Genomic DNA, 26885 nt, shown 5'->3' with positions numbered 1-26885 from the left:
ACAAGGAACAGAACAGCAGCCATAATCAACAAGTGGCTTAGAGGCTGGTGCAGACAAAAGAATTTTGGGTTTTTTGATCTTGGTAAAATTTCTACTGCACCAGGCCACCTGGCAACAGATGGAGTACATCTGTCCCAAAGAAGGGGAAAGGTCACAGTATATGAGAATGGCCTGTCCCCCAAAGGTAAAAAGATTCTGGGGAGGGAACTGGTAGCTCTCATCGACAGGGCTTTAAACTAGTTTCGAAGGGGGGAGGGGCTGAAACTAGTCCCCTCAGGCAAGAGTCTGGGGGCAGTAAGCTAGGGTCAGAGGCCAAACCAGCAGCCCAGCTGAGGTGCATGTACACTAATGCACGAAGCATGGGAAACAAACAAGAGGAGCTGGAAGCCTTGTTGCAGCAGGAAAGTTATGACGTAGTTGCCATCACGGAGACGTGGTGGGATAGCTCACATGACTGGAGTGCTGCAATTGATGGCTACAAGCTTTTCAGGAGAGATAGACAAGGAAGAAGGGGTGGAGGGGTGGCCATGTACATCAGGGAGGCACTAGATGCCATTGAGCTAGAGATTAGGGACAATCAGGTTGAATGCTTGTGGGCAAGAATTAGAGGGAAGACCGGTAGGGCAGACATCCTGGTTGGAGTCTGTTATAGACCACCCAACCAGGAGGATGATGTTGACGAAGCATTCTATAGACAGCTTAAGGCTGTCTCAAGATCTCCTGACCTTGTCCTTATGGGCGACTTCAACCTGCCTGACATCTGCTGGGATCTCAACACAGCAGAGAGGAGGCAGTCTAGGAGGTTCTTAGACTGCATGGAGGACAGCTTCTTATCCCAGGTACTGCGTGAGCCTACCAGGGGCAAGGCTATGCTTGACCTCCTCTTCACCAACAGGGAAGGGCTGGTGGGTGATGTGGTGGTCGGAGGCTGTTTAGGGGCCAGTGACCATGAAATAATAGAATTTTCAGTATTCAGTCAAGCTAAGAGGGGCAGCAAGAAGACCTCCACTCTGGACTTCCGGAGGGCGGACTTCAGGTTGCTCAAGGAAATAATTCAGAGGGTTCCTTGGGAGAAAGCCCTTAAAAATAAAGGGGTCCAGGAGGGCTGGACCTGCTTCAAGAAAGAGCTGATGAAGGCTCAGGAGCAGGCTGTGCCAATGTGCCGGAAGAGGAGCCGCCGGGGCAGACGGCCAGCCTGGCTGTGTAATGAACTTTTAATTGAACTAAGGGAAAAAAAGAGGGTGTATAATCTGTGGAAGAAAGGTGAGGCAACCCATGGAATGTTTAAAGAGGTTGCTAGGGCATGTAGGAGAAAAATTAGGGAGGCAAAAGCATATTTGGAACTTAAACTGGCCTCTGATGTGAAGGACAACAAAAAGTCCTTCTATAAATATATTAATAGCAAGAGGAAGGGCAGGGACAACCTCCACTCCTTGGTTGACATGGAAGGAAATGTTGTAACACAGGATGAGGAAAAGGCAGAGGTACTTAACACCTTCTTTACCTCAGTTTTTACTAGCTGGAAAGAACGTCTACCAGACAGCTGGCCTGCAGAACTGGCAGAGGGAGCCAGGGAGCTGCATGGTTTCCCTGTGTTCCATGAGCAAGTGATAGGAGCTCTTCTCAGCAGCTTGGACCCCCACAAGTCCATGGGACCAGATGGGATCCATCCTAGGGTGCTGAGAGAGCTGGCAGATGAGCTGGCCAAGCCACTCTCCATTATTTTTCATCAGTCCTGGCTCACTGGAGAGATCCCAGCTGACTGGAAGCTGGCCAACGTGGTACCCATCCACAAGAAGGGCCGGTTGGATGAGCCAGGGAATTACAGGCCTGTCAGCCTGACCTCAGTGCCAGGAAAGATTATGGAGCAGGTCATCCTGAGTGCAATCACGCAACACTTAGAGGATGGCCAAGGGATCAGGCCCAGCCAGCATGGGTTTAGGAAGGGCAGGTCCTGCCTGACCAACCTGATCTCCTTCTATGATCAGGTGACCCGCCTGGTGGATGTGGGGAGGCCTGTGGATGTAGTCTACCTGGACCTCAGCAAGGCCTTTGACACCGTTCCCCATAGCAAACTCCTGGCCAAGCTGTCAGCCCATGGCTTGGATGGGAGCACACTGAGATGGGTTAGGAACTGGCTGGAGGGCCGAGCCCAGAGAGTGGTAGTGAATGGTGCCACATCCAGCTGGCAGCCAGTCACCAGTGGTGTGCCCCAGGGATCAGTACTGGGCCCCTTGCTCTTTAACATCTTTATTGATGATCTGGACGAGGGCATCGAGTCCATCATCAGTAAATTTGCTGACGACACCAAGCTGGGCGCAGGAGTTGATCTGCTGGAGGGTAGAGAGGCTCTGCAGAGGGACCTCGACAGGCTGGGCAGATGGGCAGAGTCCAACGGCATGAGATTTAACACATCCAAGTGCCGGGTTCTGCACATTGGCCACAGCAACCCCATGCAGAGCTACAGGCTGGGGTCAGAGTGGCTGGAGAGCAGTCAGGCTGAGAGGGACCTGGGGGTGCTGGTCGACGGTAGACTGAACATGAGCCTGCAGTGTGCCCAGGCAGCTAAGAGGGCCAATGGCATCCTGGCCTGCATCAGGAACAGTGTGGCCAGCAGGAGCAGGGAGGTCATTCTGCCCCTGTACACTGCACTGGTTAGGCCGCACCTTGAGTACTGTGTCCAGTTCTGGGCCCCTCAGTTTAGGAAGGATGTTGACTTGCTGGAACGAGTCCAGAGAAGAGCAACAAAGTTGGTGAGGGGTTTGGAACATAAGCCCTACGAGGAGAGGCTGAGGGAGCTGGGGTTGCTTAGCCTGGAGAAGAGGAGACTCAGGGGTGACCTTATTACTCTCTACAACTACCTGAAGGGAGGTTGTAGACAGACGGATGTTGGTCTCTTCTCCCAGGCAAGCAGTACCAGAACAAGAGGACACAGTCTCAGGCTGCGCCAGGGGAGATACAGGCTGGATGTTAGAAAAAAGTTCTATACAGAAAGAGTGATTGCACATTGGAATGGGCTGCCTGGGGAGGTGGTGGAGTCACCATCACTGGAGGTTTTTAGGAGAAGACTTGACGGGGTACTTGGTGCTTTGTTTGTGAGGCTGCTGGAGACCTGGAGCAGGCTGCCCAGAGAGGTTGTGGAGTCTCCTTCTCTGGAGAGCTTCCAACCCCCCTGGGCATTGTGCTCCTGGGCAAGCTGCTGTGGGTGCCCTGCTTTAGCAGGGGGGGCTGGACTGGATGATCTCCAGAGGTCCCTTCCAGCCCTCACCATGCTGGGATGCTGGGATTCTGGGATTCTAAAGCACTGGGAAGCAGCATCCCAGCTGTTCCTTGGCAGATGTGCACTCTCCGGTCCCCCTGAAGGTGAGCTGTGAGAGAAGAACAAAGGAGAGCAGGGGCCATATCCTGCCAGCTCTGCTGCACCTACCTCCTTACCCATCGCTGCTGGATGTCAGCCTGCGAGCCCCCGGGAGCAGAGACCCAAAGCCAGATGGCTGGGAGCTGTCTTCCCTCTGGCCAGAGGATGCTCCTGGCCGGGGAGCCGCGAGTGCTGGGCTGTGGAGCTGGGTTCTGCAGGAGGACCTGGGGGCCAGGCTGTGGAGCTGGGATCTGCGGGGGGACCTGGGGGCCAGGCTGTGGAGCTGGGCTCCGCAGGGAGACCTGGGGGCCGGGCTGTGGACCTGGGCTCTGCGGGGAGACCTGGGGGCCAGGCTGTGAAGCTGGGCTCTGCGGGGGGACCTGTGGACCAGGCTGTAGAGCAGAGCTCTGCGGGGGAACCTTAGAGATTTCCTCCCAGGGCTGGGCCATCTGTCCTCTCTGCAAGCCCAGCTGCTGCCCTGGCAGGACCACCCCAGGGGACAATCCCGGAGGAGATGGCTGCAGGGCTCCTGCTGCGCGTCCAAGCGGCACCCGAGGAGCGCAGGACCGAGGATATCAATCACAGAATCGCTTTGGTTAGGAGAGCATTTATGAGCATCGAGTCCAACCATTAACCCAGCAGTGCCAAGAAGGGGGAGGGCAGCAGCTCACCAGCGTTCGCACATCGCCGGGATTTCACTCAGCCCCACCTGGCTCCGGGGTGGGGGAAAAGGAGAGAAAGAAAGAAAGATAGAAAGAAAGAATCATACAAACGAGTGATTAAAAAGACAAACAGTGCCGATAAGGACCTGCCGGCGCTATCAGCTGCCTCTGGCTGCGGCGCAGGGTCCGCGCTGCCCGGCGCCCCCGGACGCCGCTAAGGGCTCGGCGCGGTGCTGCATGCCCGGCCCTGCCTGCGCCCGGCGCTGCCTGCGCCCGGCCCTGCGTGCCCGGTGCTCCGTGCCCGGTGCTCCGTGCCCGGCCCTGCGTGCCCGCTGCTGCGTGCCCGGCCCTGCCCGTGCCCGGCCCTGCCTCCCCCCAGCCCGGCCGCGCCACACGCCGGGCCCCGCCGGGAGTGCGTCTCGCCTTGTTCCGGCGGCCTCGGCCCGCCCTGCCCGGCGCGCCCCCGACCCCACCCGCCGCCTCCTCCCCGCCCGCCCCCGGGGCGCGGAGCGCGGCTGTGCGGGAGAGACAATAGAGGGGCCGGGCGGGCTCCGCGCAAACCTGCGCGCCCCGGGGATGGATGGCGAGCGGTGCGCGGCCCCGGGGAGCCTGCACCGGGGGCTGGGGCTGTAGCGGGCTCCGGGGGTGGGGGAAGAGGGAGCGAGGTTTGGGGTAACGGAGGGGAGGGGGGGAAGCAGAGGAGGGGGCGATGCCCCTGCCTGAGCGCTGCCCGCCTCTGTGCTAAGCCGGCAGGATGCGGGAAGCGGCGGGGCTGCTGTGAAGGAGGCGCTGGGGCTGGCCGGAGGACAGGACAGGACATGTTGCTGGTGCCCCCCTGATGCTGCCCGGGCGGAGGCTGTGCCCGAGGAGGGTAGGCTGCTGAGGATCTGGAGGACGGCGACGCCAAGGCCACGGTGGGGGCAATCCCGAGGCTCCGGCTGGGCAAACCATGGGGAGATGCAACGGGAGATGCACGCTGGTCGGATTCTGCTGCCTGCAGCTGGTAAGGCGAGGGGCCGCTCATCAGCATGCGGGGCCGTGCTTTGTGCGCGATGCCGCCTGGCACCGCTGCCCGCTCCGGCTCGGCGGTGACCTTGCTGTGGGACCAGCTCGGGGATGCTTCGCTACCACCCCCAAAAAAATCCAAGCGAAAAAAACCCGGAATAACCGAGGAGGAAGGCGATGCCCCCGCCTCGTCCCCTTGCCTCAGCCCGGTTGCGGCTGTGGGCAGATAGATGGGAACCGGTTCCCAGCGCTGCCAGCGCCTGGGGATGCGTCTCCAGCAGGTGTGAGCTTTGTTCCCAACTGCAGTCTCTTCCCCCCGAGTTGGCTCCCACCGCTGCTTTCCCATCCTGGAGACTCCAAGGATGTATCTTGAGGGGGTGCTGGTCCCCCGAGTCGGGGCGATTGGGAAACTTGGAGCAGCTGCCAGCACTTTGGAAACTCTCCGGCTGCCGAGCGGGACCGCAGCCGGGAGACGCCGGGATGCTGGGGGCAGGGAGGAGGGAGAGGTTGGACGGAACGGGACTGTCGGTGTCTGTCGGAGTGGGGAGCTGAGCCTGCCCCCGCCCATGAATCAATCTTCGTCAGGCCGCTGGGCGAGGGGAGCGCGGTGGGGGGCCTGGGGGTTTTTCCTCTAACACCAGCACTGAGGAGGTTGTGATTCCTTGTCCCGGGTGGGCTGTTGGTTAACGGAGAATCGGCGTCCTACAACTTGCCCGAGGCTCGTCGTGGTGAGGAAAATGAGGAGTGGGGTGCTGAAAGGTACACATGGGGCAGCCCGTGGTGTCCCCAGGGACTGGAGGGTGCTGGGTCAGATGGGTGGGTGGATGGATGGATGGATGGATGGATGGATGGATGGATGGATGGATGGATGGAGGCAGCGGTGGCAGCAGGCTCCAGATCCGCTCGGGAGGTGGTGGTGACATCCTGCTGACCAGCAATTTCTTCCCGGTGTGGCTCGTGGTCATTCTCCATCCTTCACGAGGCAGTGAGTGGGGAGGGGTCCCCACACTTGGATAGATGAGGGGGACCTGGCTTAACCGGGGGCATGTGGGAAGCTTGGAAGCCAACCCTCAACCCTGGGGAGCGGAGCTGCAGTGGGCTCATCCCCGGGGGAAGTCCCGCTGCTCCCAGCGGGAACGGCCTCGTGTCCCCCGCTGTCCCCTGGGCTGGGGCTGGGGAGCTTTGCTTTGCCTCTCTGTCCTTGCCCTCGGGCAGGATCAGCCAGGCTGTGTTTGCTGGCTGGGGGAGTTCTCCTGGCTCCCGGTCGCTGCTTTTCCTACCACCCAGCTCCCAGGCAGGCTGTCGCTGTTCATTCCCTGAGACATCCCAGATCCGAGGGGTTTGCATCCGTTTATTTCAGGGGATGCACAGAATCGCTGTGAGCTCCTGGGCTGGCAGAGCAGCTCCTGCACCCAGACAAACTTTGTGCTGCAGGCTGGGCTCTGGCTTCCCCCTCACCTGTGCTGCGTCTTCTGCTGCTGCTGCTGGAATCCCCAAATGCTTGGCTCCAAACCTGTCCCTTACTGGTGGCCTTCCCACCCCATGCTCACCCCCTCCCAGCCTGCAGGATGCTCTCCCAAGCTCACTCCCAGCTCTGTGCCCACAGCTTGCATCCTGCTGTCTGTGGGGAGATGCCCCCCTGCCCCTAGCCCCCCAGCCCACAGCAATGGCACCCACGGTGCCACTGGGTGCTCTGCCAGGGGTGGGGGGTGTCTGGGTGCTCATCCACAGCCCTGGGCTGGTGGACATGCCAGGTGCCACCAGGGTGTCCCCTTGGGTGACTGAAGCCAATATTCATCCCCAGGGTGATGATGGCTGGGGCACATGGACCAGTTGGTGCCGAGGTTTGGGAAGGGCAATGGGTGGTGGGAAGGACACCTGACCCCAGCTCTGCTCCTCTCCTCTGCTTCAGCTGCTCTGGGCCACCTGTGACATGAGGTCAGCACCACAGGGCTCATGTCCCCCCAGCCAGGTAGTCCTGACCCCTGTCCTGGGCCCTCTGCACTGGGGTGTCAGCCATGCTCTAAGTACCCCCTGCTGCTGGGGCTGGGGTTGGACTGGTGTGTACTGAGGCTTCCTGGGAAGCTGTGCCCCATTGCTGTGGGGTCAGCTTGTGCCAGGAGCAGTGAGAACAAACCTCTCTGGCCAGCCTGTGCCTCAGTTTCCCTTGAACAAAGCAGCACAGGTGACATGCAGCCTGTCCTGGGATGATGCCACCACCTGGTCCTCACTGCCAGGTCACCTTCCCTCAGGCATCTCCCTGGGTGCCACCATAACCCTGCAGCACCTCACATCCCAGTTGGTTTCCCCAACTTGGTTCCCAGGGGCTTGTGCCTCTGATCATTTGTCCTCCCTGGACATGAGGCATCTGTCCCTGGTCCCTTGTTCCCCCAGACACAGAGGATCTGTCCCTGGGCCCTTGTCCCCTCTGGACATGAGGGATGTGTCCCTGGTCTCTTGTCCACCCTGGACACAGGATGTAGCCCTGGTCCCTTGTACCCCCTGGACAAGGGCAATGTGCCCTCGGTCCCTTGTCACCTTCAGACACAGAGGATGCTCCACAGTCAAAGTCCCCCATGCTGGGGTGGCAGAAGGCAGGTCTGGAGGGGCCACATGCCCTGCCCAGTGCAGGCAGAGCCCTGTCTGCTGCACCCTGTGCAGTCCAGACCTCAGGGCAGTGGTTGTGCCTGAACCAGTTTGAGGAACTGGTGTTCAGGCCATGGCATTGTTGTGAGCCTGGGCAGCTGCTTTGGAACACCCAAATATGATTCTGGGTGTCCATTCCCAGGGGGCAGCAGTCCCCACTGGATTTTGCTTCCATTTATGGCTTTTCTGCAGTGCCCCCCACCCAGGATCCACTTGCCAGATGCCCACCAGCCCTGCCCACCTCACGAGGGGCTGCTGGAGACGTTGATGCTGATGAGATAGGAATGAAATCAAACCTGGGCTGGTGCTGCTCCTCCCCATCATCTGGGAGACCAACCAACCAGCTGGGGGGTTCCTGGTGGCTTCCTGACCCTTTCTCAGGGGTGCCCATTGTTGTCAGGAGGGTTTATGTGTCCTCTGCATGAAGATGAGAGCTGCAGAGGTGGTTGGATGAAAAAGGAACCCAGAGGTGATGCCACCCCACAGGCTGCCCAGCACGGGCACGAGGCTGTGAGGGCTGCAGGCAGTGACTCTCTTAACTCTGAAGCTTGGTGATGTTGGCTGCTGGAGGGGTGGACTCAGCCTCAGAGGCGGTGGTTTGGGATGTGGACTGCTGAAAACTGAGCCCTGGCTGGTGTCCTGTCCCCCTCTGTCCCCAGGGGCAGGGCAGCTCACTCCTACAGGCTCCTTCTCCACCCCGAAGTGACCACCCCACTGCCTGCCCCTGCGGAGTGGAGCTGCCTGGGGGGACGGGAGGCACCTCCAGCCCTGGAGCTAGGTGGGGACAGGAGATGTTGAGCGTTCCCACCTCTGCCTGGCGGAGCTCAGCGTGGCTCCGAACCGGGCTTTCAGTTCTTCTTTGTTTCTCTGCTTCTCCTTTAATTGGCTGGAAAAGCGAAGCTCAGTTGGCACCTCCCGCCCGGCTGAGCCTGCCGGAGCCTGCCAGGCTGGCTGCATGTGGTGCCGTGCCATGCCGAGCCACGCTGTGCACAGTGCCATGCCCTGCCATGCTGTGTGCACAGTGCCATGCCCTGCCGTGCCCTGCCGTGCTGTGCCGTGCCATGCTGCCACTGGTATCCTTCCCACTTCAGCCTCCCGGGGTCAGGGTGCAGGGAGAGGGGCTGTGGGTCCATCCCATCCTGCTGCCTGAGCCGTGGGGCTCACACGGGGCACCAAGAGCCTCAGGGAGGTGACCCCTCCACCACCCAGCCTGGAGAGGAGCTGCCAAGGTCGGCTTAGTGAAGGGTGTGCACAGGCACAGTGCGGGCTCATCCCTCAACCACCCCCAGCCGTGGGTGACATCCTCTTCTCCAGCTGCATCCTCAGGGGCTTCATGACCCTGCCGCCCCCTGCCATCTCCTGCCGTTTCCTGCTGTCCCCTTCTGCCCCCCCCCCCGACCCCTCCTGCCCCAGTTTGCCCCAGTTTAGGCCACCAACCCTCCAGCTCCAGCTCTGGGGACAGTCAGCCTCCGACCCCAGCCGGCATCTTTTGTCCTTTGCGTGGTTCGCATCGCGATCCCAGCGTGGGGACAACAGGAGGAGAGCAGGGCCGGAGCTGCCCCTAGCTACCTTCCCAGGGCCAGGAAAGGGGGGACAGGAGCCGGGGGCTGAACCGGGGATGGGGGTTTTCAATTAGACAATTAAATGCACAATTAGGTGTAATTACCAGCGCTCGGAAGGTGCGACTGCTCGTAATGGGCATGTAATCTGCTGCAGTCACTGTTTGTGCTGCTGCCGGCTCCCTAATGAGGATGGAAAGCTGGCACATTTGCATGGTTGCCATGGAAATGGGGGGCTGACAGAGGCTTCAGGGATGGTGAGCCCCTCGTTTCCCCCAGCCCCTCATTTCCCCTTGTCTCTCATTTCCCTGCCCCCCCCTTTTCCTGGGCTCCTGAGCCCTTCATATCCCCTTGTTTCCTCTCTTCCCTCATTTTCCCTTGTCCCTTCTTTCCACAACCCCTCATTTTCCCTCATCTCTCCTTTCCCCTTTTCCCTCATTTTCACAGTCCCATAGCCCCTTTTCCCCCCTTCATCCCTTTTCCCCCTTCATCCCTTTTCCCCCTTCATCCCTTGTTCCCCTTCATCCCTTGTTCCCCTTCATCCCTTGTTCCACTTCATCCCTTGTTCCCCTTCATCCCTTTTCCCCCTTCATCCCTTGTTCCCCTTCATCCCCTGTTCCCCTTCATCCCTTCCCCCTTCATCCCTTGTTTCCCTTCATCTCTTTTCCCCCTTCATCCCTTGTTTCCCTTCATCCCTTGTTTCCCTTCATCCCTTGTTTCCCTTCATCCCCTTTTCCCCCTTCATCCCTTTTCCCCCTTCATCCCTTTTTCCCCTTCATCCCTTTTTCCCCTTCATCCCTTATTTCCCTTCATCTCTTTTTCCCCTTCATCCCTTGTTTCCCTTCACCTCTTCTTTTCTCTTGCCCTTTATTTCCTCAGCCCCTCATTTCCTTAAGCCCCTTTTCCCCCCTGAGCCTCTCGTTTCCCCTCCATTTCCTCTCTTCCCCCCTCCATTTCCTCTCTTCCCTTGTTTCCAAGACCCTTTGTTGTGCTGAGCTTCTGGTTTCCCCTCACCCCCCGTTTCCCCTCACCCCCCGTTTCCCCTCACCCCCCGTTTCCCCTCACCCCCCATTTACCCTCACCCCATCACCACAGGATGGGCCCTGCCGGGTGCAGGGACACCCTGGTGCTTGGGGATGCTGCCAGGGGCTGGCTGCTGGCATGGCAGGGTGGGGATGCTCTGGGAATGGGCAGCAGTGAGGACCTGGAGCCAGCCCCATGGTGGGAACTGCAGGTCTGAGAGGCATGAAGAAAACCCCAACCCATCCTGGTCACCCTGCTGCATGTCCACCCCAAGAGCCAGAGGAGGGCCCTGCAGGTGTGGGTGGCCATGGAGCAGCATCCCAGGGGTGAGGCTCCTGTGGTGCCTCCACACTATGCCCAGGCAGGGCTTTTCCTGCCAGGCTGCCGTGCAGGGTGATGGCAGGAGGCTCCAGCTCACGATCAGAGCGGCGATTAAAGAGCTCTACGTCTAAATTTGCAGGACCAGCTAATGTGCACCCCAGGGAACCAACCATCCTGGCTGAAGAAGCCTCTAAATCATTCATGCTGGATCCTGACAGGGCTGGGAGCGATGAGCACTGGGAAAGAAATGTCTTGGAGGGCTGTGTCGTGGAGAAGCGAAGAGGATGAGCCAGGAACACCCTGCGCTGGGCTGCAGCCAGAGCAGTGTGGGCAGCAGGGCAAGAGAGGGGACTCTGCCCCTTGGCTCTGCTCTGATGAGGCTTCACCTCCCATCCTGCCTTCAGTTCTGGTGTCTTCAGCATGTGAAAGACACAGAGCTGTGGAGTGAGTCCAGAGGAGGCCACAAAGATGATCCAAGGGCTGGAGCAGCTCTGCTGTGAGGACAGGCTGAGGGAGCTGGGGGTGTGCAGCCTGGAGAGGAGAAGACGCTGGGGGGGACCTTAGAGCTGCCTGCCAATAGCTGAAGGGATCCTACAGGAAGGCTGCAGAAGGACTTTTCCTGAGGGTGTCTGGAGACAAGGCAAGAGGGAATGGGTTGAAGCTGAGGGAGAGCAGGGTTAGACTGAAGCTGAGGAAGAAGTTCTTCAGCACAAGGGTGGTGAGACTCTGGAACAGGTTGTGGCTGCCCCCTCCAGGGAGGTGCTCAAGGCCAGGCTGGATGAGGCCTTGAGCAGCCAAGTCTAGCTGAGAGGTCTCCCATGGAGTAGATGATCTCTACTTGGTTTACTTAGTCACGAGGTGTTGGGTGACAGGTTGGACTCTGAGGTCTTTTCCAACCTTATTGATTCTATGGCTCTATGGTCTCAGAGGTCCCTTCCAAGCTGAGCCACTCTGTGATTCTGTGAGAAAAGCTGACACTGAAGCTGTGAGCGTGGGGAGCAAAGGCTGGTGCATGATGTGCTCAGCAAAGCCTGAAAGCTGGTGGCCTAAATGGAGCCTGGGAACATGTGTCTTGCCCAGCCAGACTTGATCTTGTCTCTTATTGAGCTGCTGAAGTTTGGCTGCTGAAAGAGACAGAGCTGCTCTGAGTGTTTAGATGCTGATAAGCAATTTGATTCCATCCCAGGTGGCTTTCTGCTAGGAGAAAAAATTAATGCTATGAAAAATCAATGGTGGCCCTTGCAGTGATAGCAAGAAAGAGGAGGAGGAATAAAACCATCACTGGAGCCAACACATGGACTGAGAGCTCACAGAGCCCCTGAGGTGCTGCTGAGCTCCATGGCCAGGCTGGCTCCCTGCTCTCACAGAATCACTGAGAGCTTGCAGAGCCCCTGAGGTGCTGCTGAGCTCCATGGCCAGGCTGGCTCCCTGCTCTCACAGAATCACTGAGAGCTTGCAGAGCCCCTGAGGTGCTGCTGAGCTCCATGGCCAGGCTGGCTCCCTGCTCTCACAGAATCACTGAGAGCTTGCAGAGCCCCTGAGGTGCTGCTGAGCTCCATGGCCAGGCTGGCTCCCTGCTCTCACAGAATCACTGAGAGCTTGCAGAGCCCCTGAGGTGCTGCTGAGCTCCATGGCCAGGCTGGCTCCCTGCTCTCACAGAATCACTGAGAGCTTGCAGAGCCCCTGAGGTGATGCTGAGCTCCATGGCCAGGCTGGCTGCCTGCTCTCACAGAATCACTGAGAGCTTGCAGAGCCCCTGAGGTGCTGCTGAGCTCCATGGCCAGGCTGGCTCCCTGCTCTCACAGAATCACTGAGAGCTTGCAGAGCCCCTGAGGTGATGCTGAGCTCCATGGCCAGGCTGGCTCCCTGCTCTCACAGAATCACTGAGAGCTTGCAGAGCCTCTGAGGTGCTGCTGAGCTCCATGGCCAGGCTGGCTCCCTGCTCTCACAGAATCACTGAGAGCTTGCAGAGCCTCTGAGGTGCTGCTGAGCTCCATGGCCAGGCTGGCTCCCTGCTCTCACAGAATCACTGAGAGCTTGCAGAGCCCCTGAGGTGATGCTGAGCTCCATGGCCAGGCTGGCTCCCTGCTCTCACAGAATCACTGAGAGCTTGCAGAGCCTCTGAGGTGCTGCTGAGCTCCATGGCCAGGCTGGCTCCCTGCTCTCACAGAATCACTGAGAGCTTGCAGAGCCCCTGAGGTGATGCTGAGCTCCATGGCCAGGCTGGCTCCCTGCTCTTAGAGAATCACAGAATCAACCAGGTTGGAAAAGACTTCAGAGGTCATCAAGTCCAACCTATTACCTGATACCTAACACTTCATTCAGGGCCATCACTGGTGCGTGGCTGGAGCTGGCTGCATGGAAATCAGTCCATCAGTGATGTGGGTGAAGGGACAGTGTGGAACCTCAGCCACTTTGCTGGTGATTGAAAACTGAGGAGTGGCTGACACCTCATCAGGCTGTGCTGCCATCCAGCCACACCTGGCCAGGCTGCAGAGTTGGGTGGAGGAACCTCATGAAGTTCAACCAGGGCAAGAGTAGGGTCCTGCCCCTGGGGAGGAACAGCCTCCTGCAGCAGTGCAGGTGAGGAGTGACCTGCTGGGAAGCAGCTCCTAGGAGAAACACCTGGGAGTGCTGGGGAACAAGTTCCCCACGAGCCAGCAATGTGCCCTTGTAGCCAAGAAGGCTGAGGGTGTCCTGAGGGGTGGTAAGAAGCATGTGGCCAGCAGGTCAAGGGAGGGTCTCCTTCCCCTCTATTCTGCCTGGTAAGGCCACATCTGGAGTATTGTGTCCAGTTCTGGGCTCCCCAGTTCAAGAGAGACAGGGAACTACTGGAGAGAGTCCAGGGGAGGCTACAAAGCTGCTGAGGGGCTTGGAGCATCTCTGTGAGGAGGAAAGGCTGAGGGCCCTGGGGCTGGTGAGCCTGGAGAAAGGCAGCCCCAGAGGGGATTAAAGCAATGCTCAGCAAGAACTAAAGGGTGAGGGGCAAGAGGCTGGGGCCAGGGGTGGTCAGAGATTGGCACAGGCTGCCCAGGGAGGTGGTGGAGTCCCCATCCCTGCAGGTGCTGCAGAAACCTGTGGCCATGGTTTGATGGCCATGGTGGTGTTGGGTTGATGGTTGGACTGGATGATCTTGGAGGTCTTTTGCAACCCCAACGATTCTAGGATCCCAAGGGATGCTGAGATGGGCAGGGGGGTCAGGCTGGGCCCCTCAGGCTCTCTTTCCCCCTCCCTTCCCTGCTGGAGGCAGCTCTTTATTTCAATTTCCAGAAGCTGTGTGTAACAGCCTGGAAAACTGGGAAGGCAAAGCTGGCAGGCAGGAGCCCCTCTCATGTTTAAACAGGACATTAAACCCCAAGAGCTTTATTAATAAGATTAATAACAGCTCCTGTCTGCTTAGCTGGGAAATTTCACCTGGCTTCAGGTTTTGCTCTGCAGCAGAAAGAGGTTTAGGGGAGGAAAAAAAAACCAACACCACAATTGCCCAAGTGCTGCTTTGCCTGCACCAAGATGGGAGTGATGAGGCAGGATGTGACCCCCCTGCCAGCCCTCCCAGCCCCATGGGGGGCCACAGAATGCATCAGGTTGGGAGGGACCCTCTACTGTCATCTCATCCAACCCCCCTTGCAGTCAGCAGGGATATCTCCAGCTGGGTCAGGTCACACCCTGGCACCTTTTGCCCTAGTGTTTGATAATGAGTTTTGCAGCCAGTTGCCCCTGCACTGGGGTGGGAGGCACCACAGGGACCCACACTGGGGTGGGAGGCACCACAGGGACCCACACTGGGTGATTTTCCCCCCTTGCCCATCAGGGCTCAGCTGCTGGGAGCCCACAGGGACTGGTGGGGTTCAGCGTGGTGTTGGGGGGCTCAGCATGGTGTTGAGGGGTTCAGCATGGTGTTGGGAGGCTCAGCATGGTGCTGAGGGGTTCAGTATGGTGCTGGGAGGCTCAGTATGGTGTTGAGGGGTTCAGCATGGTGTTGGGGAGCTCATCATAGTGCTGGGAGGCTCAGAATGGTGTTGAGGGGTTCAGTATGGTATTGGGGAGCTCATCACGGTACTGGGAGGCTCAGAATGGTGCTGAGGGGTTCAGCATGGTGTTGGGGAGCTCATCATGGTGCTGGGAGGCTCAGAATGGTGCTGAGGGGTTCAGTATGGTGCTGGGAGGCTCATCACGGTACTGGGAGGCTCAGAATGGTGCTGAGGGGTTCAGTATGGTGCTGGGAGGCTCAGAATGGTGTTGAGGGGTTCAGTATGGTGTTGGGGAGCTCATCACAGTGCTGGGAGGCTCAGAATGGTGTTGAGGGGTTCAGCATGGTGTTGGGGAGCTCATCATGGTGCTGGGAGGCTCAGAATGGTGTTGAGGGGTTCAGCATGGTGTTGGGGGGCTCAGGCTGGACCCATCCCAGTGATCCTGGGGTGGTTAGGAAGCAGGAGCTGCAAGGGAAGGATGCAGGAGGGCTGGGGATAGGGTTTGGAGCGATGCAGGATGTGGGATGGGTTAAGGGGAGTTCATTTGGGCTGCTGCAATGCCCAAGAGTGTGCACAAGTTTGGGGGGGGCTGTAGGGGGACCCCACTGAAGAGGGAAGCCCTTGCAGGGATGCTGGTGACAGCTTCTTTTCCCATTGGTCCTGTCCCTGTGTGCTCCCTCGTGGCCTCCATCAGTTCATGCCTTGAGGCAAGAGAGGAATCAAGAACATCCCCCTGATGCTGTTTCATGAGCCCTGGAGGGGACCACGAGGTGGAATGGGGACAGGGAGTGTCCTGCCAGCCCTCTGGGGGTCTGTGGAGCAGCCACACAGGGACACAGCCAAAGGCAGGGTAGAGAGCAAGCTCTGAGAGCTGACCTGGTGCTTGGCTCTGGGGCTAATTGTCTTGGCTAGGGCTAATTAGTGCTCTGGGTCAGTCTGGTCTCTTCTCACAACTGGATCAATAGTGAGGCCCTTTCCCATCACCTGTGTGCTGGGGACCGGGGGAGCACTGGGAGCCAGAGAAGAGGCAGTGGGAGGGACTGGAAATGGCTTTGCCTCAGGAACTGTCCCAGTCTGGGACTCGAGGAGCTGTGGGCATGGCACTGGAGTGGTGCATCTGCCTGGCACCTTGGCTCCTGGTGCCACCCTGCAGGGACAGCCTGGGACTAAGGCCAGGGTGGAAATGCCCCAGAGGAGTGGAGGATGTCTGGGGTCATGATGGAGGATGCTCAGATGGAAGACAAGGATGCTCAGGGTGGTCATGGGGGATGCTTGAGGAGATCATGGAGGATGCTCAGGGTGGGAGGGTAGGAGAGGGTACTTGATGAGGTCTTGAAGGATGCTGGAGGAGTGGAGGATGCTCTGGGTGATCGTGGGGGATGCTCTGGGTGATTGTGGAGGATGCTGGAGGAGTGGAGGATGCTCTGGGTGACCGTGGAGGATGCTCAGCCTGGCAGCAGAGGATGCTGGGTCAGCACAGTGAGGGATGCTGAGGCCAGTGTGAGCCCACGGGAGAAGCTGTCTGCTCTCCACTCCTGAGCAGTAATGGCTCAGATTAATGGTGGTCTCTCAGCTGTTGCCTGGAAATGTCAAGCTGAGAGTCCTTGTCCCTTCCCCTCGGGGCTCTCTCCTACAGCGCATCCTCCCTTCCTCCTCCTCCTCTTCCTCCTCCTCCCCCTCTCCACCGAATGCCCAGCAGCAGTGGGAGGCTGGGCAGCGTGGCTGTGGCCGTGGGGTGCAGCCAAGGTCCCTGCTGCCTTGCCCCCTGCCCCCAGCCCCGGGAGGGGACCCGGGCACCGGGTGGGCAGCTTTGCCCTGACCCTTTCCAGTGCCCAGCTGATATTTTCTCTTTCCCCCCCCGCCCTGTTTTGGCTCAGCCCTGTCCCCCTTCCCCTCCCCGAAAGCCTGGCATGCCCCTGGGGCACGGCCTTCCCATCTGCACACCGGATCCCCCCCACCTCCCGTCCCCTCCCAGCCGCTCGCCGGCCGCTCGCCAATTCCCCTCGGCAGCTGCAAAATGCTCCCTTCCTGGCCCCTCCTCGGAGCGGCTGGCAGGGCTCTCCCTCGGCTCAGCTCAGGGAGGACACAGCAGGAGCCCTGCGACGGGCGCTGGAGCGGCACAGGGCTGGCACCGAGTCCCCACAGCAGTGCAGGGGCACGATGGGGTGGCCAAAGTGCAGCAAGGTTTGGGGGATGGGGTGGGGAGGGTCTCTGGTGTCTCTTTGCTCCCCAGGGCTGGAGATGGCACTGGGGGGCTTGCTGGAGGGTGGCATCCCCCTGGCATGGCAGTGTGGCCATCAGGAACCCCGTGGCCATGGGTACCACAGATGGGCTCCAGTGGGCACGTTGTGGAGACGGTGCTGTGGGGCTGGGATCAGGGGTGGAGCTGGCGGGGCCTGGGGCTCATCCCCGAGGGCTGAGGGTCCTGGTGCCCATCCTAGCCATGCCTTTGGCACCTCTGTCCTCTGGCTGTGCTACTGCAACCCATGGGCACATCACCTTGCCTTTTGCTCTGGGGGACACACAGGCTGTCACCCCTTTTTCCTGGGGGGGATGACATGGGACAGAGCTGAAGGGATGGGGAGGCACATGCAGAAGGGGTGCTGGGACCTCTTTGATTACCTTCTGGGAATCATGGCACTGGGAACTACATCTCTGGGAAGTGTGTCTCTGGGGATGGTGTCTGTGGTGGCTCCAAACACAGATCTAATCTGGCAGCAGCAGGCTGCTGTGACCTGCTCAGTAATCACTCATTGATCAGCAAGGGCTTTACTTTGGGATTTGTAATTGTTTCCCCATCCCCCCACCCCCGAAGCTCAACAGTTGTGTAGTGACAGCGAGCAGAGGCTGGGGCAGGTCCCTTTGGTCCCTTGCAGCATGGTGGGAGGACATCCCTGTCCCTTGCCCAGGGCCACCAACCTTCCTTGGGCAGCATCTCACCTGCAGCCCCTTAAGCCCAGCCTAGATTTGGCCCTGAGCTCAGCACTGGTGGTGGGCAGGGTGCTGGGGACAGCTGGGTTGGCACACACAGGAGAGTGATGCCATGGTAAACTGGAGTGCCCAGCTGGGCTCCAGTGGGTGCCAGGGGCAGTCTTTAGGGACACCCTCACCCATTTTGGGTTGGTCTGTGCCCCACTGGGTGCAAGCCTTCCCCATCACCCATGAGCACTCCCATCCCACCATCCAGGACAGGGCTGCTGCCCCAACTTTGCCACCCACAGGGTGCTGCTGCCCCAAGCCATCCCTCTTTGGGGTGCACCAGCAGGAGGGATAAGGATTTCCACCTCCAAATTCCAGGGGGAAGACCCAGCCCAGGAGCCTCCATGGCCTGGGCACAGGACACGGGGGGGGACTCCTGGGGTCCTCATGTGGGATGCCCTATGGCACAGACACAGGATTATTGCTCCCATCGTTTCCTGGGGTCCCCACACACAGCTCCAGAGCCCTCCCCACGTCCACCTGCTTCATCTTCTCTCTCACTGAGGGCGATGCCAAGCCCATTAACGACCCTGCTAATGACCCTGACCTCATCTCCTGCCCTGCAGCAGCTCCAGGCCCTAATTATTTTTCATCCAGCCCCCCTCAAGAAGGAGCTGCATGGTGGCTGGCTCGGGGAGGGGTCCCGTGGGGAGCTGACACTTGTCAGACAAAGCAAACCCAGCCCTGACAAAGGGCCTTGAATTATACATGGGGCATGGACTCGCTGCCTGCCCAGCAATTAGTGCTGTCCTCGTTAGCAGCCTTGCTGGTGGGGTTGGTGTCCCCCAGCCGGCAGAGGAGGGGATGGAGCAGGGGGAGGTGGGCATGGCCCCATTTCACATGGGGGGGCCCTAGGAAGTGGTGGGAGCACCCATCCTGTGTCTAGGAGGGATCCCTGTGGGTCCCCAGGAGGCCTCCCCAGTGTTTTGAGATGGAAATCCTCATCCTTTAGATCCAAGAGAGGCATTTTGGATGCTGAGGGCGGTGAGACCCTGAGCCAGGCTGCCCAGAGAGATGGGAGCTGCCCCGTCCCTGGCACCATTGCAGCTCAGGTTGGTTGTGGCTTTGAGCATCCTGCTCCAGCTGCAGCTGCCCCTGCTGGCTGCAGGGGGTTGGACTGGGTGAGCTTTAAAGGACCCTTCGGTGTTTCTCCGATTCATCCCTCCCGTGGGTGCCCCCCAAATGCAGGGTGGCTTGGCCCAGCACCCACCACCCAGCTGGCAAAGCCATCCCGTGTGGTTTTGGGGTTAAACCCCAGGCTTCGGGGGGTGGAAATCCTGGGCTCCTCCACGTGGGGCCGGCCCCAGAGCCACGGGGCTGTGCTCATGCCCTTGTCGGGTGCGCGGGGGTGGGGGGATGTGCTGGCCAGGCCGGCCCCAGCGCAGGGCTGGAGACGCTGGGGTGGTGCTGTGCCCCTGCTGAGCCGCGGCGCTGTCCCCCGCGGTGACATCCCTGGGGCGCGCTTGTCGTTCTCGGAGGCAGCCGAGCGGAGCGGCCCCGGGGCGGGCGCTGGGCTGGACCGGCCCCGGCAGCTCCCCCTCCACCGGCACCAACGAAGGGGTTAAAAGCAACCCCAAGGAACCTCTCCCGAACGTGGTGGGGATGAAAAGAGGCCAAAGCAATTAACGGCAGCGATTGTGAGGGATGTTTAAGGAGCCTCTAATGAGCTCCCAGCCACTGCAGCTGCTAAGCGCTGGGATGGTGCAGGATGGAACCCTCCTGGCCGTGAGTGGGGAAGGTGTTGGCGGCTTTGAGCATCCCTTTGCTAAAGGAAGTGCTCCAAATGCTCAGGTCTGTGCTTCGTTAGGACAGCACATCCAATTCTGTCACTCTGCTCTGGTGAGACTTCACCTGCAGTGCTGGGTCCAGCTCTGGTGCCCCCTAACATAAGAAGGACCTGGAGCTGCTGGAGAGGGTCCAGAGGAGGTCACAGAGATGATCACAGGGCTATGGATGCAGACTGGAAGAATTGGGGCTGTTCAGCCTGAAGGAGAGAAGGCTCCAGGGAGACCTTAGAACTGCATTTCAGTATCTGAAGAGGACCTGCAGGGAGGCTGGGGAGGGACTGCTCAGAAGGGGCTGTGGGTACAGGATGAGAGGCAATGGTTTGAAACTGGAGCAGGGCAGAGTTAGGTTGGACATCAGGAGGAGGTTCTGCACAGTGAGGCTGGGGAGACACTGGAACAGGCTGCCCCAGGGCTGTGGTTGAGGCCTCATCCCTGGAGACATTCAGGATCAGACTTGATGTGGCCCTGGGCAGCCTGCTGCAGTTGGAGATGTCCCTGCTGACTGCAGGGGGGTGGACAAGATGACCTTTGAGGTCCTGATGCAATCTGTGAGTCTGTGAGTCCTGGAGATCCCTGGAAGCATTCAAGGCCATGTTGGATGAGGCTTTGAGCAACCTGCTCCAGCAGGAGGAGACCCTGCCCATGCCAGAGGCTTGGAACTGGATGGTTCTGGGATTCCATCCTGTGGGGGGTGTGTGGATGTGGTGATGATGGCAGCAGCTGGATGCTCTGTGGGACTGCAGCCCTGAGCTGGACCATGGTGAAGTCCTTGGTCATGGTGATGGAGGTGGGGGGAAATTTAAGGGAGCCCTGTTGGATTGGTATTAAATCCCTCAGTAGATAACAAGTGGCACTAATGATGGCCTGGACAGAACTTCACTCCTTAAAGCACCCCAGATAACATTGTGGGTGCTTGGGGAATCAGCCAGGTCCCTTCTGTGCTGCTCACTGCTTCCTACCACCTGGGTGCTTTGGAATTCCACCCATGGGAAAAATTTGTCCTTGCCTGGCCAGCACTCATGGATGCCTTGAGTACCTTCTCCCTTTGGAGTGCTGAGCACATCCAGCCAGGAGCACACCCAGCTGGGAGCTTGGGGCTGTTATTCAGTGCAGGACCAAGAATATATCCTCAGCTCTCCCAGAAACTGGCCTGTGAGCGTTTCACTCACCCAGGGATGAGCATGGCCATGACAGCAGCAGGCAGTGATGCCCCTCACCACGATGCTGTGGCTGCTGTGGGTTGAGGAATCACCCCAAGGAGAGAGAAACCCACAAGGTTTGCCCTACAAATCCTTCCTGTGCTGGCAGCTAACTCCCCATGGGGTGCTGGGCCGTTCAGTCTCCTCAGCCTGCATCTCCAGGTGGTTTTACTCTGTATTTCAAGCCTAAAACTTTGGAGAAGTGCTGGAAGAAACACTCCTGTTGGCAGGGCTGGGTGGCTGCACCCCTGGGTACCACCTGCAGATCCACAGAATGGTTTGGGCTGGAAGGGACATCAAAGATCACCCAGTTCCAACACCCCTGCCACGGGCAGGGACGCCTCCCACTAACCCGGGGTTGCTCGAGGCCTCATCCAGCCTGGCACTGGGATGGGACATGCACAGCCTCATCCAGCCTGGCCTTGAACACCTCCAGGCAGGGGCAGCCACAACCTCCCTGGGCAACCTGTTCCAGTGTCTCCCCACCCTCACTCTAAGGATTTTCTTCTTGATCTCCAGTCTCAATCTCCTCCATTGTCCCTCGTCCTGGCACTCCCAGCCCTTGTCAAAAGTCCCTCCCAGCTCTCCCGGAGCCCTTTCCAAGCGCTGGAAGGCTTCTGTAAAGTAAGGTCTCCCTGGAGCCTTCTCTTCTCCAGGCTGCCCCCTTTTTTTATCCCTGTGGGATGCAGGAGCATCCTCTCCTCCTCCAAACCATCCTTTCCCTCCCCTGAAGCTCAATATTTTGGGAGGCGTGCGGGCTTTCGCCTCCCCACCGGCTGCCGCCGGCTGCTCCTTTGGCGGCGCCTGGGCTCCCCGGGAGATTATTTTTTGCTCCCCAGGGGATTATTTTTGCTCCTCAGCTCTTCCGGGGGGGGGGGAAAGATTGTTACCAGGCAGATTTTTTTTCCTCTTTTTTTTTCTTTTTTTTTTCTTCCCTCCTCACCCAATTTTCTCCTTCCCAGCCTGCAGGGTGGTGGGAGGAGGGAGGGACGGGTGGTTTCCATAGCGATGCGCTTGGCTTTAATCAGTGTTTCTTTCCTGGGAGGATTGATTAGGAAAGGTGTCACTAAATAAGTCACTGAATTGGATTTTTTTTTTTTTTTTTTTTACATTTTTTTAATTTATTTTTTTTAAAAGAGAGAGTTATTTATTTCGTTGCCACCCCTCCCCCCTTCCTCTTTTGGGTTACATTATCAATGACGCCGTCTGAGAGCCAGGGGGAAATTCCCCCTTGCTCCTCGCAGCTCTGTTGGGCTGAAGAAGCTTCCCTGGCAGAATTAGGATGGGAATTGCCTCCAGGGTGATCTGTGTCAGCAGAGAGCTGTGGAATGGGTTGGAGTGGAAGGGGATCTCAAAGATGGTGCAGAGTACAGAATGAAGCAGGTTGGAAAAGACCTCAGAGATCGAGTCCAACCTGTTGGATGAGAGGATGGACTCGATGACCTCAAAGGTCTCTTCCAACCTGGTTAATTTCTATTCTATTCTATTCTATTCTATTCTATTCTATTCTATTCTATTCTATTCTATTCCATTCTATTCCATTCTATTCTATTCCACTCCACTCCACTCTATTCCATCCCATCCCATCCCATCCCATCCCATCCCATCCCATCCCATCCCATCCCATCCCATCCCATCCCATTCCATTCCATTCCACTCCACTCCACTCCACTCCACTCCACTCCACTCCACTCCACTCCATCACCCAACACCATCTAATCAACTAAACCATGGCACCAAGTGCCTCATCCAGGCTCTTCTTAAACACTTCCAGGGATGGTGACTCCACCACCTCCCTGGGCAGCACATCCCAATGGCCAAGCTCTCTTTCTGGGAAGAACTTCTTCCTAATATCCAGCCCAAACATCCTCTGGTTCAGCTTGAGACTGTGTCCTCTTGTTCTGGTGCTGGTTGCCTGGGAGAAGAGACCAACCCCCACCTGGCTACAACCTCCCTTCAGGGAGTTGTAGAGAGCAAGAAGGTCTCCTCTGAGCCTCCTCTTCTCCAGACTAAACACCCCCAGCTCCCTCAGCCTCTCCTCACAGGGCTGTGCTCCAAACCACATGTGTAGGATAAATGGGATGACACTGATGGATAGGGTGGATGGAATACATGGGAGGACTGGGATAGGATGGATAAGATGGATGGAATGCATTGGATGCACAGGATAGATGGGATGGGATGGGATTGATAGGATGGATGGATGGGATGCACAGGAGGAATGGGATAGGATAGTTGGGAGACATTGGAGGGGGTGAGATGGAATAGGATGGGGTGGGGTGTGATGGGATTGTTGGGTAGGATGGATGGAATGCATGGGATACATAGGATAAATGGGATGAGATTGATGGATGGGATGCATAGGAGCCGTGAGATGGATAGGATAGGATAGGATGAATAAGATGCATGGGATGCACAGGATAGATGGGATGGGAGTGATGGATAGGATGGATGGGGTTCATGGGAGGGATAGGATGGGATGAGATTGATGGATGGGATGGATAAGAATGGGAGGAATGGAATTCATGAGATGCATAAATGGATGGGATTGATGGGTAGGATGGGATGGATGAATTAGGTGGGCTGCAGAGAGTCGATGGGATTGATGGATAGGATGGATGTGATGGATGGGATGAGGTGGGATGAGATGGATGGATGTGATGTGATGGATGGGATGAGGTGGGATGAGATGGATGGATGTAATGTGATGGATAGGATGCATAGGAGGGATGGGGTGGGTGGATGGATGGATGGATGGATGGATGGATGGATGGATGGATGGGAGGGACAGCAGGCTCCCCTGCATCCCAGACACACAATGGGATTATCCAGGCATGGCATGGGGCTGTATAGCTCCTTCATTCCCCCCTCTGCTTCCAGATGGATTTGCTCCAACCTACAGCTGAACTTCTGCTTGGGGCTGCCTGAGGCTGTGTGCCTTGGCTCTGCCCTGGGTCCCCTCAGTGCCCTGGGTCCCCTCAGTGCCCTGGGCCCATTCCTCCTGCAGCCCTATGGCCCTTGCTCATGTCTCCTCCTGATCTCCTCATGGCCTAATTTAGGTTGAAAGCTCTCATTCAGGAATCCAAATCCCAGCTCTCTGTGCCAAGCCAGGAGTCCCAGCCCAGCTCCTGTGGGCTCAGAGCAGCTCTCACCTTGGTGTCCTCAAGGCACAGCCTTTCTCCAGGTCTGCTTCATCACCCCTCTGTGCCTCAGTTTCCCCATTAGACCTTTGCTGATGGACCTGGTCACCCTGGCCAGGAGAGCAAATGCTCCCAGTGTGGTGCTGAGCAGGGCCAGGTAGGAGGGTTCCAGCTGCCTCCTGCAAGGACACTTGGATGTGTTTGGGGTTCCTGAGTGGTTCCCAAAGGGGTGAAGCTGTTTCCTGTGGGGTAAAGCCTATGGTACAGGAGGGCATCATGCCAGAGCCAGGCAGGGAATTGAGCTGCTTCGATTCCCTCTCCCCCCCTTGGCAGGGAGATGTTTCCTTGCTGGGGGGGCAAGAGGAAGGGGAAAGCCTCATGCTGGCATTGATGGGATGCAGATGACAGATGGGATCTTGGAGCTAAACAGATGTGACACTGCTGGAGAGCTAAAGCAGCCTGCTCAGGGGGAATTCCTGATGTTTCCTGGGGAAAAAAACCAAACCTCCCTCTGGGAATTCCTCTGGGAATAATGACCCCCCATGGGTCCTCACTGGGGACACCAGAGCTGGCAAGAGCCAAATCCACCCAGACCCAGAGATCTGGGAGCTGAAGGGCTCAGCTCAGGGCTTTGTTTTAGGGGCATGAATCAGGAGGAGCCTGGGGTGGTGAAGGAGCATCCCAGCCCTCTCCATAGCCCAAATCCCACCTTTTGGCATTCCCAGCCTGGAGGAGCACTGGGAAGGTTTGGGAGTGCCTCAGTTTCCCTTCTCTATGTCGGTGCCAAAACAAGAGGGGGCTGGGTTTGACCTGCCTTGTGCAGGGAGGGAATTTGCAACCCTGGGACAACATTTAAGCACAGATTATCATCATCCTCATCATCCTCATCACTGCTATTATTATTATTATTATTATTATTATTATTATTATTATTATTATTATTATTATTATCATCATCATCATCATCATCATCATCATCATCATCATCATCATCATCATCATCGATTTATTACTATTTTAATTACTTTTTAATTATTATTTTTAATTGTTATCATTCTTGGGGTTGGACTTGAAGACCTCTGGAAGGCCCTTCCAACCCCTATCATTCTATGATTCTCCTATGATTTTTCTATTACTATCATCATCATCACTATTATCATCATCATCATCATCATCACCACTATTATCATCATCATCATCATCACTATTATCATCATCATCATCACTATTATCATTATTATCCTCATTATCATTATTATTATCACCATTAGCCACCCCAAGACTGCATTTCCCAGCCCTCCTTCTATGAGTCCCCCCAGGGGTGGATGAAGCCAGGAGCAGAGATTTAGGGTGCAAGGCTTGGTGTGGCCCCAGCCCCATAAGGGTGCAGGGTACTCCCTGGGCTGGGTGCCCTGAGTGACCCCTACCTAGGGGTCCAGCTCACCCTGGGCCATATCCAGCCCACAGAGCAGGCTGCTGGTGCTGGGCTCCTGGGGTCCAGTGTCTAGACAAGAGCATCCAGCTGGGACTGCCACCACGTTCCCATGGCAACGCTGCTGGATGCAGGAAATGAAATAAATAACCAGGTTTAGGGTGGGGGAAGAGGGGAGAGGAAAGGGAGCCCAGAGGCTGGGTGCTGGGGGCTGGCTGGGTGCTGAGAGGTGCACCCCAAATCTCTGCCTGGGCCCCCAGCTCCCCCAGTCACATCCTGGAGACCTAGGATGCTGGAGCCCTGTGCTGGGAGCTCTGAAATGCAGTGATGCTGGTGCTGGGTGGGGGGCAAAAAGAGGCCTCCAAAAGCTGCTGGCATCAAGGGTGGGGTGGGGTTGCAACAGCTGGGGGAAGACTCAATTTGTGCCTCTTTCATAGGATCATAGATTCACAGAATGGGTTAGGTTTGAAGGGACCTTAAAGACCTGCCATGGGCAGGGGCACCTCCCACCAGCCCAGGCTGCTCAAGGTTTCATCCAGCCTGGCCTTGAACACCTCCAGGCAGGGGACATCCACAGCCTCCCTGGGCAACCTGTGCCAGTGTCTCCCCACCCTCACTCTCAAGATTTTCTTCCTGATCTCCAGTCTAAGTCACCTCACTCTTCCCTCCTGCCCTGTTTTACACAGGGGCTGCTGGGTCCTTGAGCATCTTGGCCAAGGGCCACCGAGAATCACAGAACTGCAGAGGCTGGAAGAGCCCTTTGAGATCATGACATCCAAGCACTCACCCAGAGCTCACAATCCCACCTCTGCTGCTAAGTCACTGCCACTAAACCACATCCCCCAGCACCACATCCCCATGGCTCTGAAACCCCTCCAGGGCTGGTGATTCCACCACCTCCCTGGGCAGCCTGGGCCAGTGCCTGAGAACCCTTCATGGAAGAAATGTTTCCTAATCTCCAGCCTGAACCTCCCCTGGCACAACTTGAGGCATCCTGCTCACCACCACCCTCCCCCCACAGATACCAGCAGGCAGTCAGGGCTCGGTGCCTTTAATTTCTTCTCCTCTGCCATGCCACAAAGGCTTTTGCAAGTTGGAAGTAGGTCAAGAACTTGTTTCCAAGCCATTAAGTGGAGTCCCTGGGTTCTCAGTGGTGTTTGCACCTTCTGTGCCTTCACTCGCTTCCTGTTTGGTCACAGCCAATGCCCTGCATGGGGGCTCGGCTGCTCCTGGGGACCCCACAATGGAACCCCCTCCTTGGGCTCCTCAGGCTCCCCAGGATCAGGAGGAAGGCACTGGGAGAGTGAAAATTAACAAAATCATAGAATCATTGAATGGTTGGGTTGGAAAGGACCTCTGCAGAGCACAGAATCCCAGCATGGTGTGGGGCTGGAAAGGACCTCTGCAGAGCACAGAATCCCAGCATGGTGTGGGGCTGGAAAGGACCTCTGCAGAGCACAGAATCCCAGCATGGTGTGGGGCTGGAAAGGACCTCAGCAGAGCACAGAATCCCAGCATGGTGTGGGGCTGGAAAGGACCTCTGCAGAGCACAGAATCCCAGCATGGTGTGGGGCTGGAAAGGACCTCTGCAGAGCACAGAATCCCAGCATGGTGTGGGGCTGGAAAGGACCTCAGCAGAGCACAGAATCCCAGCATGGTGTGGGGCTGGAAAGGACCTCTGCAGAGCACAGAATCCCAGCATGGTGTGGGGCTGGAAAGGACCTCTGCAGAGCACAGAATCCCAGCATGGTGTGGGGCTGGAAAGGACCTCTGCAGAGCACAGAATCCCAGCATGGTGTGGGG

At 57.8% G+C, this 26885-nt stretch overlaps 1 protein-coding gene across 1 annotated transcript in view; it reads left to right on the top strand.

Annotated features, from left to right (window-relative positions):
• Nucleotides 1-4823: 4823 nt before the first annotated feature.
• The window catches only part of NKAIN1 (sodium/potassium transporting ATPase interacting 1), a 33914-nt gene continuing 11852 nt past the window's right edge, over nt 4824-26885 (top strand). Inside the window, exon 1 of the mRNA XM_054170654.1 lies at nt 4824-5023. Coding sequence (XP_054026629.1) covers nt 4970-5023 — 54 coding nt within the window. The 5' untranslated portion in view covers nt 4824-4969. The remainder of the gene's footprint in view (nt 5024-26885) is intronic.

Source organism: Dryobates pubescens, chromosome 20 (assembly GCF_014839835.1).
Source record: "Dryobates pubescens isolate bDryPub1 chromosome 20, bDryPub1.pri, whole genome shotgun sequence".
Taxonomy (NCBI): domain Eukaryota; kingdom Metazoa; phylum Chordata; class Aves; order Piciformes; family Picidae; genus Dryobates; species Dryobates pubescens.
This window is presented reverse-complemented; position numbering and strand designations above follow the sequence as displayed.